The sequence below is a fragment of the Camelus ferus genome, chromosome 33 (assembly GCF_009834535.1).
Source record: "Camelus ferus isolate YT-003-E chromosome 33, BCGSAC_Cfer_1.0, whole genome shotgun sequence".
Taxonomy (NCBI): Eukaryota; Metazoa; Chordata; class Mammalia; order Artiodactyla; family Camelidae; genus Camelus; species Camelus ferus.
This window is the reverse complement of record NC_045728.1, coordinates 9,761,385-9,776,478: the sequence shown is the minus strand read 5'-3', so window position 1 is coordinate 9,776,478 and position 15,094 is coordinate 9,761,385. Positions and strand designations below refer to the sequence as shown.

Genomic DNA, 15,094 nt, shown 5'->3' with positions numbered 1-15,094 from the left:
AGGGATGGAGGTGAAGGGAACTATGTGTGTGTGTGGAGGGGTCATTTTCTCAGAGACCTCCGAGAGTGACATCAATTAGAAGGTAGCAGACGATGTGCGGTGCCTCACTTAATCCTCTTCTACTTTGTTATCCTATTAAAATGTGAGAATTTCAGAGAAGAGGATCTGACTCTACCCCACTTCTAATCCAATATTACAGCTCCTGCATCACTGCCAAATTCCAGAGAAGAATCCTAACATTGGGATGATGCCACCGATCCCGAGTCTTTTTGCCAGGTCTCACTTGGCACTGGTGAGAACCACAACATTACCCCTTCACTTCCTCTCCCCCTATTTCTTTCCCTGCCTCTAGCTTGGTGACCGTCTCCCCTCATACGCAGCTGAAAAATGAAATGGCAGATCATGTGGAAGACTGGAGAATTACAAAAAGGAGCAGGCTTCATTCCAAGCTGCTTCATTTTCTTCTGCCTTGCCTTTTCAAAAACATTTATTTTATTTATTTTCTCACCATCTCCTATAAAAAGAAATATCGCTAGCCACTCGCAGATGCCAGCATCCCAGTTCAAGGGGATTGGATTACCGAAGGCTTTGCAAAACAATCGCCAGACAAAAAGGTAGTCGGTGAATTCCAAAGAAATTAAATACTTTTATCTTGAAAAACAGGCTCACAATCAGGCTTCAAAGGAACATAAATACACCACCAGGCTGTGAAAATCAGGGTCCCCTTTCAAGGATGGAAAAGAGGCCGGTGGCATTGACTCACAAAGTCCTTAGAGAGCAGGAAGTTTGCTGTCTGGCATAGCAGGAATGAAAGTGTGAGACATCTTAGCGAGAGTGGGGGCCAGTGATGAGGGGGTGGGGCAATTCTGGGGACGTGTTCCTCCCTCTTTCTTCTCTGGGGACCCAGCACTATTATCCTGGTTCTCTGGTTTCTCTGGAGAGAGCCAGGACTGGAAACCCGAATATGGGAGTTTAGACAGTGTCTCGAAGGGATGTTTGCAGAGGAAGCTTCTTCCTAAGCAAATTAGATTGATTGTGGAGAGACAGAGAAACTCGGGGGTGGGAGCCAGAAAGCCTGATCAGGAACGGAGGCAAACTGCGACCCAGTGTGTCTGCATCAAAGGAGGTCAGCAATTATAAAGACGGCAGCCCCACTTTGTCTGGAAAGTGAGCCAAAATTAAGTCAATAAATCATTGATTCAAATATTTGATGTAATGTTCCCAAGGAGAGAAAGGGATTTTGTAAGTGGAATTAATGGCTTATCCATAGGACCCTCTTTTCCAGGGACTCTGGGGTGTGGGGTCCTAGGAATGAATTCAGTCATCCGGGAGCCAGGCTGAGTTCTGTAATTGCACCCCCGCCACATGAGGGGCCATGAGGGACCCAAGTTCTGGGGAGAGGCGGGGTAGGGTAGGGATGAGGGCTCAGGCTCTGGCTTCTGTTTGGATCTGGTGCTTGCCAGCCATGGGGCCCTGGGCAAGTTTACCTGATTCTAGGACCTTGGTTCCTTGTCAGGAAGATGGAGGTAAAATGTGACAACTGTTAAGTTGGAATGAAAAGGTTTAGGCTGGTAAGCTCGGTCATAGTAAACATTCACAAAGGGCAGCTCTATTTCTATAAACATTAGCCAGGCAGTCAGGTTTATCTAGATTTCACATCCTAGCTCCAAAGGCCTAGGCAAATTTCTGAAGTTATCTGAATTTTGTGTTTCTTTAACAGTAAAACGCTCTTCCAGTGGGCCTTCTTTATGGTATTTTTGATGATAATTGAATGAGATAGTGAATGTTTCTTTAAAAATGAGATGTTTGAACTCATATTTTGATAAATTGTGAAGTGCCTCTCCCATAACTTGTGTTTTGATAAATTGCAGAATTTATCAGATGCTTCTCCCATCCTTCATATGTTCTGGGTCTCTGTCCCTACTCTGTCACTCTCTCCAGAATCTGCTAGGTCTAGTCAACAGATGCCGCAGTGAATACAAGAAGAAATGGCAAACTTAGTGTTCCACAGGCCTCAGCAGCACAAACATGACGAGTCGCTTTATAGTTTCTGGGAAGGTCCCACACGGGCACGTGAAGTTGCCATTTACAACAGATAAGTCCACGGAGATGGGACCGTTTAATGTATTTGCGTGGATGTAGGTGAATGTGACTCTGAAATTGTAAGTGCTTGAAAGTCATGTTGGTCAAAAAGTGCACGTTCTTGTCAGATGTTTTCGATGTGGAATATCGCACAGAACTTCAGCGCCTGGCACAGCGCTCAGTCCCTGGAAGCTCCTTAAGAAAGGTGTGTTGACTGACGTCAAAGACTAGATACACTGTCCCTTGGTGGGATTGTGGCACCAGTCTCTCCTCTCTCTGCACCTGCTTCTGTGGCTCCTGTGGCCTCTGCCTCTTTGCTTTCCAGGCTCCTGTTCAAAAGGAGCTTTCCTGCATCAGAGTTGCAAATTTCCACAGTGCTACCTGGAGACACGCACCAGTTTTAAGGCCTGAGACATACTTGCACTTGAATCCAAGAAGTGATTATTTGCGGATGAGAAGGCAGGGCAGGTGGGTGGATGGGTGGAGAGTCAGATCTATTCAGAGATACCCCCTTCCAGGTTGCCATTCCCGTCTGTAGTTCTAGACACAAAGAAAGTTCTTCGTTTGCACTTGTCAGCTATCATTGTTTGTGGACAATCTGTGAGGGACCAACCAAAGTTAGTCCTTAATCAACCAGAAGCTTGTGGGAGAGTTCGATTCCATTTCAGTTAATCCAGTCATTGCCGGGGCAGAGCTAAGTCTCGGAGACTCAAGTGTCAGGAGAAGATCTCAGTTGGAACGCCGTCTGTCTTGATGGCTTCTGTGTGGTCCTGTCTGAAGAAGGGAAGGGAGGGGGTGATGAGGCGACCCCCCGGCCGGTGTGGAGGCATCTGTGGGTACCGCGAGGGCCTTGGAGTCAGACTGGAGGGAGTCCACCTCCGAGTGATGACTGTGAGCCGGGGAAGGCATCTGACTTCTGGGAGAGTGACTAATGACAGTGTTAAACGGAACCGCTGCTCCCTCCTAACTCCCGCTTCCTGCTCCCCGCTCCATCTGTTTCTCAACTCCGACTCTGCCAGCAATCTCTTCTCGCCTCCACTTTCCAATAAATTCCTCAAGGCATGAGCGGTATACAAGCCTGGCTCCTAGGGGGAGGGGGCCACTCAGCCAGGAGTCAGCTGGCTGGAGCCAGCACCCTTGGTTAACATGCTGGCCCTGAAACGCGAGGATCTGGGAAAGAAAGGCTGTGGGGTGTTTCGGTGACTCGTGGTTTCTACCAGCATCCTGTACAAACCTGAGCTTCTCCAAGAAGCTTTCTCCAATCTGATCAAGATCATCCCGACACAGATCACCTGTCCCTTTAGAGCTGTCCCCTCTGTCCCCGCACCTGCCCCGGACCACGTACAGTCAGTCCCTGTCGCTGATTGTCCACGTCATATTCTGCCCCATTCTGGCCAGCCACTCAGTGCGGTCTGGGCCACCTGCCTCAGTCACCAGGCTGGGAGCACTCGACAAGGGCTGTCACTCTTTACTATTATTTTAAACAACATTTAATTAGGAATGAGTACATATCACACTATGGAGCCAAAGCTTTTGGTAATTCAGGATTACACTCTGCATTTTGATAATGCAGGCTTCTCCATCTGAGATGTCTTTCTCTTTCTGTCTGCTCATTTTTTTTTTCACCCTTTATGGGGCTCTTATGATGAGCCAAGCCCATGATTGTGGGATTACAGAGTTGACCAAACATGGATCTTTCCCTCAAGGAAATCATAGTCTAATGGGAAATCCAGAGATAGCACATTAAACTAGTGTATTATTTCATGCAATATTAGAGTGATGCACGATGTATCAGAAAGCTTCTGATCAGCAAGGTCACTCAGACAACTCTGGAGGGTAGAGTGGAGGAGGACATAGCTATGAGCAGGAAAATCAGCCCTGGAGGCTGCTGCCGAAGTCCAAGCAAGAGATAGTGGGGGCTTGAACCAGGGGAGTGGTAGGAGAGATAGAGAGAAGGGTAAGAGATTGAAAAGAATTTAGGAGGTAAAATCAGCAGGACAGTGCATGGAGGAGAGGCAAGAGACCAAATGCAGGGAGAAGGGAAATGTGCCTGAGAGCAGGCAAGGGCAACCAAGAAGACTGGAGGAGAGCAGGCAGCAACGGCTTTATAAAAACCCAAGAATGAGGAAGGAGGGTATAGCTCAGTGGTAGGGTGCATGCCTAGCATGCACAAGATCCTGGGTTCAATCCCCAGTACTTCCATTTAAATAAATAAAAACCTAATTACCTTCCTCCCCCAAAACAAACAACAAACAAAAATGCCAAGAAGGGGGTGTGGTTGACAATGTCAAGTATTACAAGAGGTTTGATCAGGACTGGAAATTTTCCAGTAGGTTAGAAACAAAATGTTCATTGGTGCCCTCGGTAAGCTTGGTTTTCATGGTGCAAAACAAAATTGCAAGGGATGAGGAGTGACTATTCGGGGGAATAAAAGTGAATTCAGAACAGAATCATTTTCTCCTTCAGATACCCTAGACAGACTACCTAGTGCCTAAAAGCTTTTCAAGCGTCCAGAATTATGTTTGAGGTCTGAAAAAAAATTATTAGCTCCAAAATGCAAAAAGAAAACTGCAAAATTAAAATAAGACGTGTAATTAAATATCTCCAAAATGTAACATTGTTTCGACTTCATTAATTTTTTAATGTAATATTCATAAAAACTTCATTACATTTAGAAACAGTTTTTTTTTTTGGTTAGATTTTTCTCCTTTTGCAAACATGCTCTTGTATGCACAACGATTGCTGAGAAATCACCACCAATTATAAATTAACTGTTTCTTGCCACTCCTTCCCACCAGAAGCAAAAAATTTTAAATGCATTTAACGTAAGATGTGGGTGCCTTTTCTTCTACTTGCTTCCCTCGGAGATGGGGGCCTCTAAATGTAAGTGTTTTAAGGGCTGTCTTAAAATAGTTCTGATATAGACAACTGTTTCAAAAAGCTTGGCCAGGGAAGGAAGGAAAGAGAAGGGTGTTCACTAGGCAGAGCTGGAGGTGGAAGAAGGATTTTTATTTTTCTTTAAGAAGGAAAGGACGTGAGTGTGTGTGTGTGTGTGTGCTGAGGGAAGGAGCCAGTGGGGAGGGCTAGGGGGGTGACTGAGGGTGACAGGGAAAGCACTAGAGCCCAGATGGCAGAATTGGGCCCCACGAGGACACCTCCTCTGCAGGAACACAGGGAGAGGTCAAGTCCCTTCAAGGGCATCTTAGTCTTTTTTCTACATCAGGCAGAGCTGTCCCAAGGCTATAGGAAACTCTTGTACCTCAAGAGTCACTTGGGGTCCTGTTTGCCTGAACAGGTCGGCATTCTTGGTATCACAGTTGTCGCTTCCTCTTCACTGGGAACCCCTCCCTTCCCCAGGGGCGGGCTGGAGAAACTAGTCTGTCCATGATGCTCAGAGGTACATCCCAGTGCCTGTTCTCACTACCCCTACAGCTGTGGCTGGAGCAGCTGCCTGCTCACCTCAGCTAGGTCCTTGAAGAGTCCCCTTAGGTATCCTTTTTGTCCCCCTGATTTTCCTCTGGTCAAAAACCTTCTGTCCAAATGGTCCTGGTTGGAGGGACAGGTGTTCAAATGAAGCCCAAGCACCTTCCTCTTGGGAGGTGGAAATCTACTCCAAACCCTACACGCCTTCCCTAAGAATTGAGTTTTTAAGTTACTTCTTGGTTTTGATTATTCAAAACAGAGGATCTTGGATTCACACAAGTACTCAACAGCCGGCTGTGTGGACCTGCAGACCAGAGTACAGAGTCCATTGGACGCATTCATTCTGGGAGCCCTTGGAGCCACTCTAGCAGATCATTAGTGTAGGCAGCCCCTGCATTGCGCTGTGCTATTGCAAAAATAAAACAAAACAAAAAGCAACAGATCTCCATTTGAGACTTTGTGAGAGAAAACCCAAGACATCTTGAAATGGCTTGCTAGGGCGATTTTTCCAGCTTTCCGAAGTGCAGAAAGTAGTGTCAGGTTTCTGCTCCTGAACAGTGGCTTGTCTCTGAGTGTTGTGTCAAGTTGGCTTTCCCCGACACTGACGTAGCTCTGTGCCCCGTGAAAACACTGCTGGTTGAACAAACACTCAAACGTGCAGGCATTCCAGAACAACACAGGACGCAAGCTACCCTCTTGGCATTTTCCTGAATGCAAGGATGCTTTTTGGTTTATGATCATGGCCCCTGTTGAATCAGGGTTTCATGTGTTTATGACACTCCTAAAGTTTAGATTTCTCTAGTACCGAAAAAAAAAAAAAAGCTTCCAGTTACATAGCTAACTCAGAGTTTGACACTGGAAATAAAACAATCACATGATTCTACAAATATCATTTGTGTATCGATTAGCTGCCAGGTATCATGCTAGGCAGTGAGGTTATAACCAAAAACTATGCTGACTTCAAGGAACTTAGCCTTGAATAATACTTCCCAAAATACCAATTTGCAAACAGATTTGAGGCCTGGCTAGAAAAGAATCACCTGTGAAATGCATTTAAAAATAAAGATTCTTGGGCCCCATCTTCAGAGATAAGGATTCAGTAAGTCTAGGGTAAAGATGAAGAATCTGTATTTTTAATGAGCTTCCCAGGTGATGTTTTCTATCCATAGCTTGGTTAAGACAGTTGCTTTATGTCAAGCAGACAAAATATTAGGAAGATCGACTAAATTTTTAATGAAACTGTAGAATTTACTGGCATTTTGGCATCACATCTCTACACACGAGATCAAATTTTGCCTTAGCCTTTTGCTTAAAGGGACCACCCCTCCCACCCCAGACAGCCTTCGAAAGCTTCTCACCAGTCCCCTCCGCTTGCATCTAATGTCCCCTCCCGTCTTCTACTCCAGCTATGCTACATTTTTTTTTCCAAAAGAACAATTGCATCTCTTCCAGGAATGCGTGTGTAAAACATCTTCGGGTTCTGGTTGTTTAAATGCCGTGGAACATTTTTGGTAGAATGATGGTGTCTTCCAGCTCTTTTACACTATTTTTGGTTTGTTCTCACTTTCTTACAGGACTGGGAATGGAGAATATTGGTGGAATCTTTGTGGTTCTTATTTGTGGCTTAATCGTGGCCATTTTTATGGCTATGTTGGAGTTTTTATGGACTCTCCGACACTCAGAAGCTACTGAGGTAAATCTTCTAAGGGGTATGACTGATAGTGTTGGCAGGCGGGGCCACGTTCACAGGCGCACGCACGTACAAAGGTCATTTCAGACGAACCTGTGAAACCCCATAGGAGGGTGGGGAGCCCACAGGACAGCGCAATGGAAGGAATCCCCATTCCGAGGGTGCGAGATCTGGGTTCGTGCTTCATCACTTACTAATCATGTAGCCAAAGAGAGGGCGGGTAACCTCTCTGGGCTTCAGACTCTTCTTTGAAACAGCCCAGCAAATAAATAATGCGAAAAATGTTTTATGAACAACAAAGTCTTACACAACTACAATTTAAGATGTAGTATAACGAAAAGTAGGCAAAAGTGCCAGGTTATTAATGGAAAACGATGGCTTTGGCTCTTCAATCTTAAGTATGTTTTTGCCTTGCAGGTAAAGCGTCTAGAGATATCCCAGTTCATGAGGGCTCAGAATGACTTCTTTCTTCTCGGGGATTTTGAATACGTTTAATCCCCAAACCCGGGGCTTAGAAACTGGGTTAATATAAACTTCAATCCAGATGGAAGAGCCTAAGAAGGAGGAATAAGACTTTATCCCATTCTCCCTCCACTCTGCCTCAGAGAAGGGGCACAGATGCTACGTACTCCTTGCATTATTTGGTTTTTAAAGTATATTGGCCTCTATGCCAATCTCCCAACTCTGGATGGACCTGAAACCTCCTTCCCTCATTGACACTGGAGAACAGGTCCTAACGGTACCTAACAGTACAGCGCCCCCTACAGGCCGATGCAGTCCAGCCTCACGCGGGGCCTCAATACAACACCGCCTGCCAATCTCTTCCTTTTCTGTGCCTGGCTTCTTCCCCACTTCCCAGAACTTGCAAGCCATCGCCCACTCCTCACACCTCTTGGCTCCTTCATGCTTAGAGGTTAAGCTTGCCTCCCACCTCACCAAAAATCAGAGGTGACCAGCTCCCAATTAAACACCCCCAACAATGTACCCACAGCTACCCTCCCCCTGTGGCTGCCACAGATGCTCTGATCATCCTTCTATCTCTGCCTTGTTCCCATCTTTCCTCAGCAACTCTAGGCTAATCCTCTTTCTCCCCTTTATTTTTTTTCTGCCTGCTCTCTCCCCCAAATCCAAAAATATGCTCATGTTTATCCTATATTTTAAAATAATAGCCGTATGACTATTCCCCTTGCCCTATCCCTCCCCTCTGGAAATCCCAGGGACTCTGACTGCCTCCGCTTCCATTTCCTCACCTCCCATTTGGGCCTCCCTCCAGGGCAGTCTGGCTTCTCCCCACCCCTGCCCTGAAAGGTCATTGCCAAGAGGTCTGACCCCTCCCAATGGGCAAAACTAAAGAGAACCCACTGGGCCTTATTGGACCTCAGTGCGGCCCTCGTTGAGATGGACAGTTCCTTCCAGAAGCCCTCTCCTCCCTTGCCCTGCCTGGCTCTGAGCTCTCTCAGTTCCCCTCCTATTTCTCTTCCAGCGTTACTGGCTCTCCCTTTGTCCACCTTTTAAATGGTGGTGTGCTTCTCTGTTCCTAAGACCTCCTTCTGGTGTTTCTTTCCCCGTGAAACCTTCTCCTGTTCTCCTGCCTTCTCCCCTGGACCGGAAAGTTGCTCATTCCTCCTCCTTTCCATCACCTTTGGAACCAGTGCACACAGCACTTAGACACTGTGTGGCAATTATTTTGTATCAGCCTGGCTACTAGACATTGCGCTGCCTGAAAGTAAGGGCTGAGTCTTTTGTGTCTGTATTTCCCCTGCAAAGCACAGGGTTTGATACTTGGTTGATGGTAAATAAATATATGTCCTTATATTCTTGTTACATACAATAGGTAAGGCAGGTGGTGGTCCTTTTGTGGTAATTATTATTAGAAGCATGGAGAAGTTAAGTGACTTGCCTATAGTCTCTGCTTTTTAGTAACAACCCGGGGTCTGGAATCCAGGTCTCAAGTCCTAACTCAGGCCATGTTCCATTAGGTGCTACTGCTTCTCTGTAGCTGCTTCAGGGAGAGGATCTGTGCACATCTGTTCTCCCAGGAGCTCACCCGTGGTCTGGGTGTACCTTGAAAACTTAAGTGAGGAGTTAAAGCACTCTCGACGTTATAAAGAAGAGTAAAGTCTATGTTAACTATTTAACTATGGTAGAGTTAATTTCCTGTCAATAGAAGGGGAAGACTGGAGGAAAGAACATGAAAGAACAGAAAGCTGCTTCTCCCATCCTGGTTGGAGAAAGTGTCCTTTCCAGCCCAGAGGAGAGAACTCAGCAGAGCACGCATGCGCTCTGCAGTATGTAGGTTTAGTTTCAAATTCTGGGTCAGCTATTTGTTATCTTCTCTGAGCCTCCATTTCCACATCTGTGAAATGGGTATAACAGTAGTAGTCATGGTACAGTTTTATGTTTCTTCACCCGCCATTCTGAAACCTAAAAAGCTTGGAAAGTCCCAAGGTTTTTGGAAGTTTGATGCCAATGCAACATCAAACAAACCTTAAGTTGGCAACAAAACTTAACTTGGACTTGTCCGAGGCTAGTGTTTATGGTCTTTATCTCAACTGGGTGTGAGCATCTATACATTCTGCTACAGAAATAGTAATGTGTTTGAATATAAGGTCTGCCCCAGACCCACTGGATGTGATACATAATGTAGGGCATGTGAATTGTATTACCTTGTCAGAATCCGAAATATTCTGAGACGCAGCTGGACCCAAGAGATTCTTATCAGGACACGGTAGACGTGCAGCAGTAGTGGCCGCTGTTACAGTTATTGTTACAGTTACTGTTAGAACGCATCCTCTCCAGCCACAGCCAGTTGATTAAAAGAAATGAGAATCTTTAGCCTGGGAACAGAATGTTCATAGAGACATGGTTGCTTTTACAAATACTTGAAAGACTGACGTCTGGTAGAGGGGTTATTTATTTACTTGGCTTCAAGGACCAAATTTAACTGGGATCAATGGATGAAAATTTCAGGGAGAGGAATTAAAGTCAGTAGAAGGAAGCAGCATTGAACAGCAATGGAAGGGGTTCTTTTCCAACACGGTGAGAGCATTGTCTTCTAGGGTGTTCAAAGATGAGACCACCAGCTGGCAGGGCTATTGAGCATGGTGGTCTGCAGGGCGTTTGGCTATTCAGTGGGGAATGGGAGTGCGGCGGTGGATTGAAAGGCCTTCATGCAAGCTTCATAACTGAGATTATATAATTCTGAGACACTGCCCCCCTCATCCCGCACCCGAGCCTGCTGGGGGCCCTCCGGGGCTGGTTCTGAGAGGCTGGGCTGTGACCTCCTCGTGTCCTGCAGGTGTCCGTCTGCCAGGAGATGGTGACCGAGCTTCGCAGCATCATCCTGTGTCAGGACAGTGTCCACCCGCGCCGGCGGCGCGCCGCGCTGCCGCCGCCCCGGCCCCCCATCCCCGAGGAGCGCCGGCCCCGGGGCACCGTGACGCTCAGCAACGGCAAGCTCTGCGGGGCCGGGGAGCCCGACCAGCTGGCGCAGAGACTGGCCCAGGAGGCCGCCCTGGTGGCCCGCGGCTGCACGCACATCCGCGTGTGCCCCGAGTGCCGCCGGTTCCAGGGCCTGCGGGCGCGGCCGTCGCCGGCGCGCAGCGAGGAGAGCCTGGAGTGGGAGAAGGCCACCAACAGCAGCGAGCCCGAGTAGCCCGGCCGCACAGGATGCTCCGCTCGGGGGCCCGACGCGAAGGCAGGGTGCGCTGGGTGAGCGCGGCGGTCCGCCGGGCCCCGGGACTTGTACAGCGTCCACTCTTCTCTCCGGATTTTGGATCCAGTAACTTTACAAAAAAAGATCAAAGAGCCTGACACCCCAGCCGGAGACAGCTCCCTGGTCCGGGGAGCTGGGGCCACCCAGAGACGTTGCGCCCGAGTGGCAGGGGACGCCCTCCCTCCAGGCCACAAGCCCCATCCTCCCCCAGTGGGCCTTCCTCTCCAGCCGCAAGCAAGTACAGAGTCCGGGTGGGGGTCCCCGTCCAGACCGTCCAATGAGTTGGTGGACTCATCAGTGGAGTTTCCCCTGAGGAAGGGGCCATTGTACCCTGGGTCTAGTTCTTACAGGACAAAAAAAGAAATTAAACTCAACAGGGAAGTTTTTCTTTTCTGAATTTGTATGTATATTTTTGTTAACGTTCTTTTGTTTCTCTTTATGTTTCCTCCCCCTCTCTCTTCCTTGCTGTCTTCTCAATTATAACCTTTTGTTTTATTTTCTTGGTGGGGGGAGGCTGGGTTAGGGAAAGAAGGTCTCCATAATCCCCTGTTCCTTGTCCTAAATTTTAGGATATGGAATGGCCTGTGCATCAGACTCCAGGTGCTGAACGCCCCCTTCTGGGCGGTGACAGGGGCCACGGGGAGTGTAGGAGAAGAGTCTTGGGAAGAATCAGCTGGAAAGTCTCAAGTAAAGGTCCATTCAAGTAATTTTTTTAAATGCCAAAAACCAATTAACTCATAGTTTACTGAGGGACCTTGAAATGCCTGGGATTTCGGAGGTTAATAGGTCCTTTCTTCCTCTTTATCTTCTTGACTTTCACTACTCTTGGGTGTGATTTGGCCTTTGGTGAATGCGATCTCTGAAGAAGAGAGACAGGGGAAGAGAGCAGAAGGCACAGAGAATCCTGGGGTCTTGTTTAAGGAACAGAGCTGTTAAATGCAAATTTCTCATAGGCGGCCTGGGCTGCCAGGGGTGGCGGGGAGGATGGGGCCACCCTGCGGGTCTGGTGCATCCTTTGAGAGCAGCAGCTCTTTTTAACCAAACTCAGTAGCTGCCTATGAAGCCAGACCCCCAAGGATATCATGGATTGAATGATTTCTTGCTACTAGACAGGAGACCTGGGTATGTGTGTGTGTGTGTGTGTGTGCGCGCGTGCATGCGAGAGTGTGTCCGTTATATGGAAAAACCTTAAATAATCAAGAATGTGCCAGGTTCCCATAGCGAATACACAGGCCTGGGAACTAGGAACTCTTGAGTTCTCACCTGAGTGTGGGCAGTAGCCCCCTTTTATGACTTTACATGAAGCATTTCACTTCTCTTCCATCAACACGCTCAGAGTTACTGATGCTTTCCAGGCTGTCAGATGACTGCTATTTACTTCTCTACTGAGTCTGCAGGGTCCAGAGCACTCATGGATGGGAGAGGTGAGGCTTCCCAGCAGCTGCCTGACCTTTGCTTGGCTTCACCAATTGGGAGTTTCACACAGAGAGTTTTCATTTTCTGATGGAAAACAAATTCTATGCAATTTCTGATCGTCAACTTAGAAAATTCAGAGAGAGAACGAAGCAGTCACTTACTCCCACCTCCACCAGTACCGCCACCTTGAATCGAATTGTCCTCACATTGTTTCCGTTCTGAATGTACTAAAACAAAGAAGCCTTTGGAAGATGATGAGCTTCATTCCATGCTTTTGCCATCGACCTAAGGTTGACATCTTCTTTGTGCCCAGAGAGTTAGAGCTGCCATTCGGGGCAGGGGGTGCGGGGGGAGGGGGGGGACTCTGATTTGTCCTGTAAAGGATGCCGGTATTGTTCTAAGCTGACCTCTTCTCTCTCGTGAATTTGAATCCTTTTTCTTTTTCCTCTTAAACCATCACGTGTCGGCAAACATGAGTGCAGGACATGAGTATTTTTTTTAAACCTGGCTTAGAGCCTGCCTCGAGGAGAAATGTGGATTTGGTGGGAAGGGCACCCGAAGGCCGACTGAGCGCAGACTGCGATGGTGCCACGCTGCTCCAACCCACAGCTCCGTCCCTTGCTTCTGACAACGTGGTCCCTACCGTCAGATCCCATGTGGGGTGGGAAGGGTTGTTTTTTTAAAAAAAATATATAAAAAACAAAACTCATTTTTATGAGCAGGATATCTTGATCAATAGCAAACTTTTTTTTTAACGGATTAGTGAAATAAATGTCCCCATGAATCATTTATTAAGTCTGTTTCCTTCCCTGGGTGGAATAAGATAAGACTGACAGTGCTAGGCAGTTTCTATTAGCTGCTAAGACCATCGCTGCGCCTCGTTGAAGCTGGTGAGTGAATTTGCAACCAGCTGGTTCTCTTCCTTGGTTCGTCTCCACTTTTTGTCTGTTGGTTGTTCGCTTTCTTTTCCTTTCTGTATTTTCTACCTGACTGTATACTGTATAAAGTCGTTTTTTCTTGTCTGTTTATCTTTCTTCGACTGGAATATTTACAATAAAACAGAAACAAACCCTGAAATGTTAGTGATGGATGAAAGCTGTTTGGGTTTGGAAAGAATGGTTTGGTGTGTCTAATATCCAGGTACTTGAAAAACAAATAAAAATATAAACCCACATTGTGTCTTCCCCTCCACCTGCCCTTCTCTCTCTCCCTCTCCATTCCCCCACCCCCTTCAGCTCTTTGTTCAGATCCCAGAAAAATCTAGGTGGCTTCTTTCAATTTGTAGTCCTGGGAGTCAGAGCCAAACCCCCCTCAAACAGATACACATGTTAATGAAGTTCAGGACTCTTAGGGCTTTGTCTTCCTAAATGCGCTCTCACAAAATAGACATCTATTGATACCTGGGGTAACTCTAGTCAGATATCACCCCAGATTCCACTGGGAGCCTGAAGATTACATCAATTAAAATATAATACTTTGCTTTATTTCTTTTAATTGCCTTGCAGGGCCCCAACCGTCACAAGATCTCTACCTTTGAACCCAGGTGGGGTGTAAATTGAGCGTGTAGATGGCCGAAAATCTTTTGGCTTCCTCTAATCCAATGCTCATATGAGAATATTCACCCTGGGAACTTGCCAGCCGGCCCTCTTATTGGTTAAGTGAGACCGAAATATCATGATAACCAATCCACCTGGGGCTGCTCTGTGAAAGTTTATTAGTTTTGGATTCCAAGGAGTTTAATTTTCTTTCGGAATCCAAGGGGGACCTCCCCGTGGTGGAGGAGTCAAGTACACGAGGCCAGAAAGGGCTGGGGTGTTTCAGAGACGGCAGATTGGTTGTTTGAGTGAAGCTTGAGAGCGCCGCTCGTAGCCCTCCCACCAGTGGGGGGTGCGCAGTGAGGCAAGGCAGTCTGGGTGTGATAAGGGAGATCTGATTCCCTGACTGGTTGGCGGCCCTCTTGGGGTAATAACAAAGAGGCCTGCTGGGAAAATTCAGAGAAGGCATCCTTTCATAAAGATTTCACTTAAATCTAGTGCTTCCTAGGGGGGCTCTCAAAAAGAGAAATTAAGCCTTTAGTTGCCTTGAGTTATTCCCATGCCTTTCTATGAATGGTGACTTTTCTCCCCACAGGCAAGTCCATTAGCCAAACAGAAAGTGTCCTCACGGGCTGACAACCGGGACATCCTACAGTATGCCTCAAAATCTGGTGACTCTGGGCCTTCAGAAAACCCTTTCCAAGGAGAAAATATGGACCCTATCTGTCTGTCTACCTATCCATCTTTCACAACTGGGTGTGGCTCCCAGAGGTGGCGGTGGGGGGGACGACAATTTTTAGGACTGAAGAATTCAACAACCTCATTGTAATTTAAGGGCAATCAGACAAGAACAGTCCTGTCCCTATTAACAGGATATTATTATTCACATTTTATTAATTTCATACTTATTTTCAAATCTGAAGAATGAATGAAAAAATACTAATATTACCTTTAAACAAATAGAACGAACACTGAGATCAAGAAAGAAAAACAGTTTACGAAGACAATAAGGAGAGTAAAGTGGAAAACACCCTCTGCGATCGGAAGTGGCAGGAAAGTTGAGGGCCGGAGAAGGGGCGTAAGGACATTGAACATGTCATCTGCCCGTGTATTAACTAAGAGCAGGCATGTGAATAGTTCACTGGCTGGGACTGACCGAAGCGTGTCAGGAAATCAGTGTGTGGTGAGTGATGCTGTGTCTGGGGATTTGAGCTGCTTTACAGATTTGAATAT

At 47.0% G+C, this 15,094-nt stretch overlaps 1 protein-coding gene across 6 annotated transcripts in view; it reads left to right on the top strand.

The window, feature by feature from the left end:
- The window catches only part of GRIK4 (glutamate ionotropic receptor kainate type subunit 4), a 387,436-nt gene extending 376,162 nt beyond the window's left edge, over positions 1-11,274 (top strand). For 4 of the 6 annotated variants that reach the window (XM_032472706.1, XM_032472703.1, XM_032472705.1 and 1 more), the window contains 2 exons: positions 7,080-7,198; positions 10,494-11,274. In XM_032472706.1, coding sequence (XP_032328597.1) covers positions 7,080-7,198; positions 10,494-10,850 — 476 coding nt within the window. In that variant the 3' untranslated portion in view covers positions 10,851-11,274. Of the gene's footprint in view, positions 1-199; positions 2,471-7,079; positions 7,199-10,493 lie in introns of those variants that run through there. The other 2 variants (XR_004317018.1, XM_032472707.1) reach the window with 2 other exon arrangements.
- Positions 11,275-15,094: the final 3,820 nt, after the last annotated feature.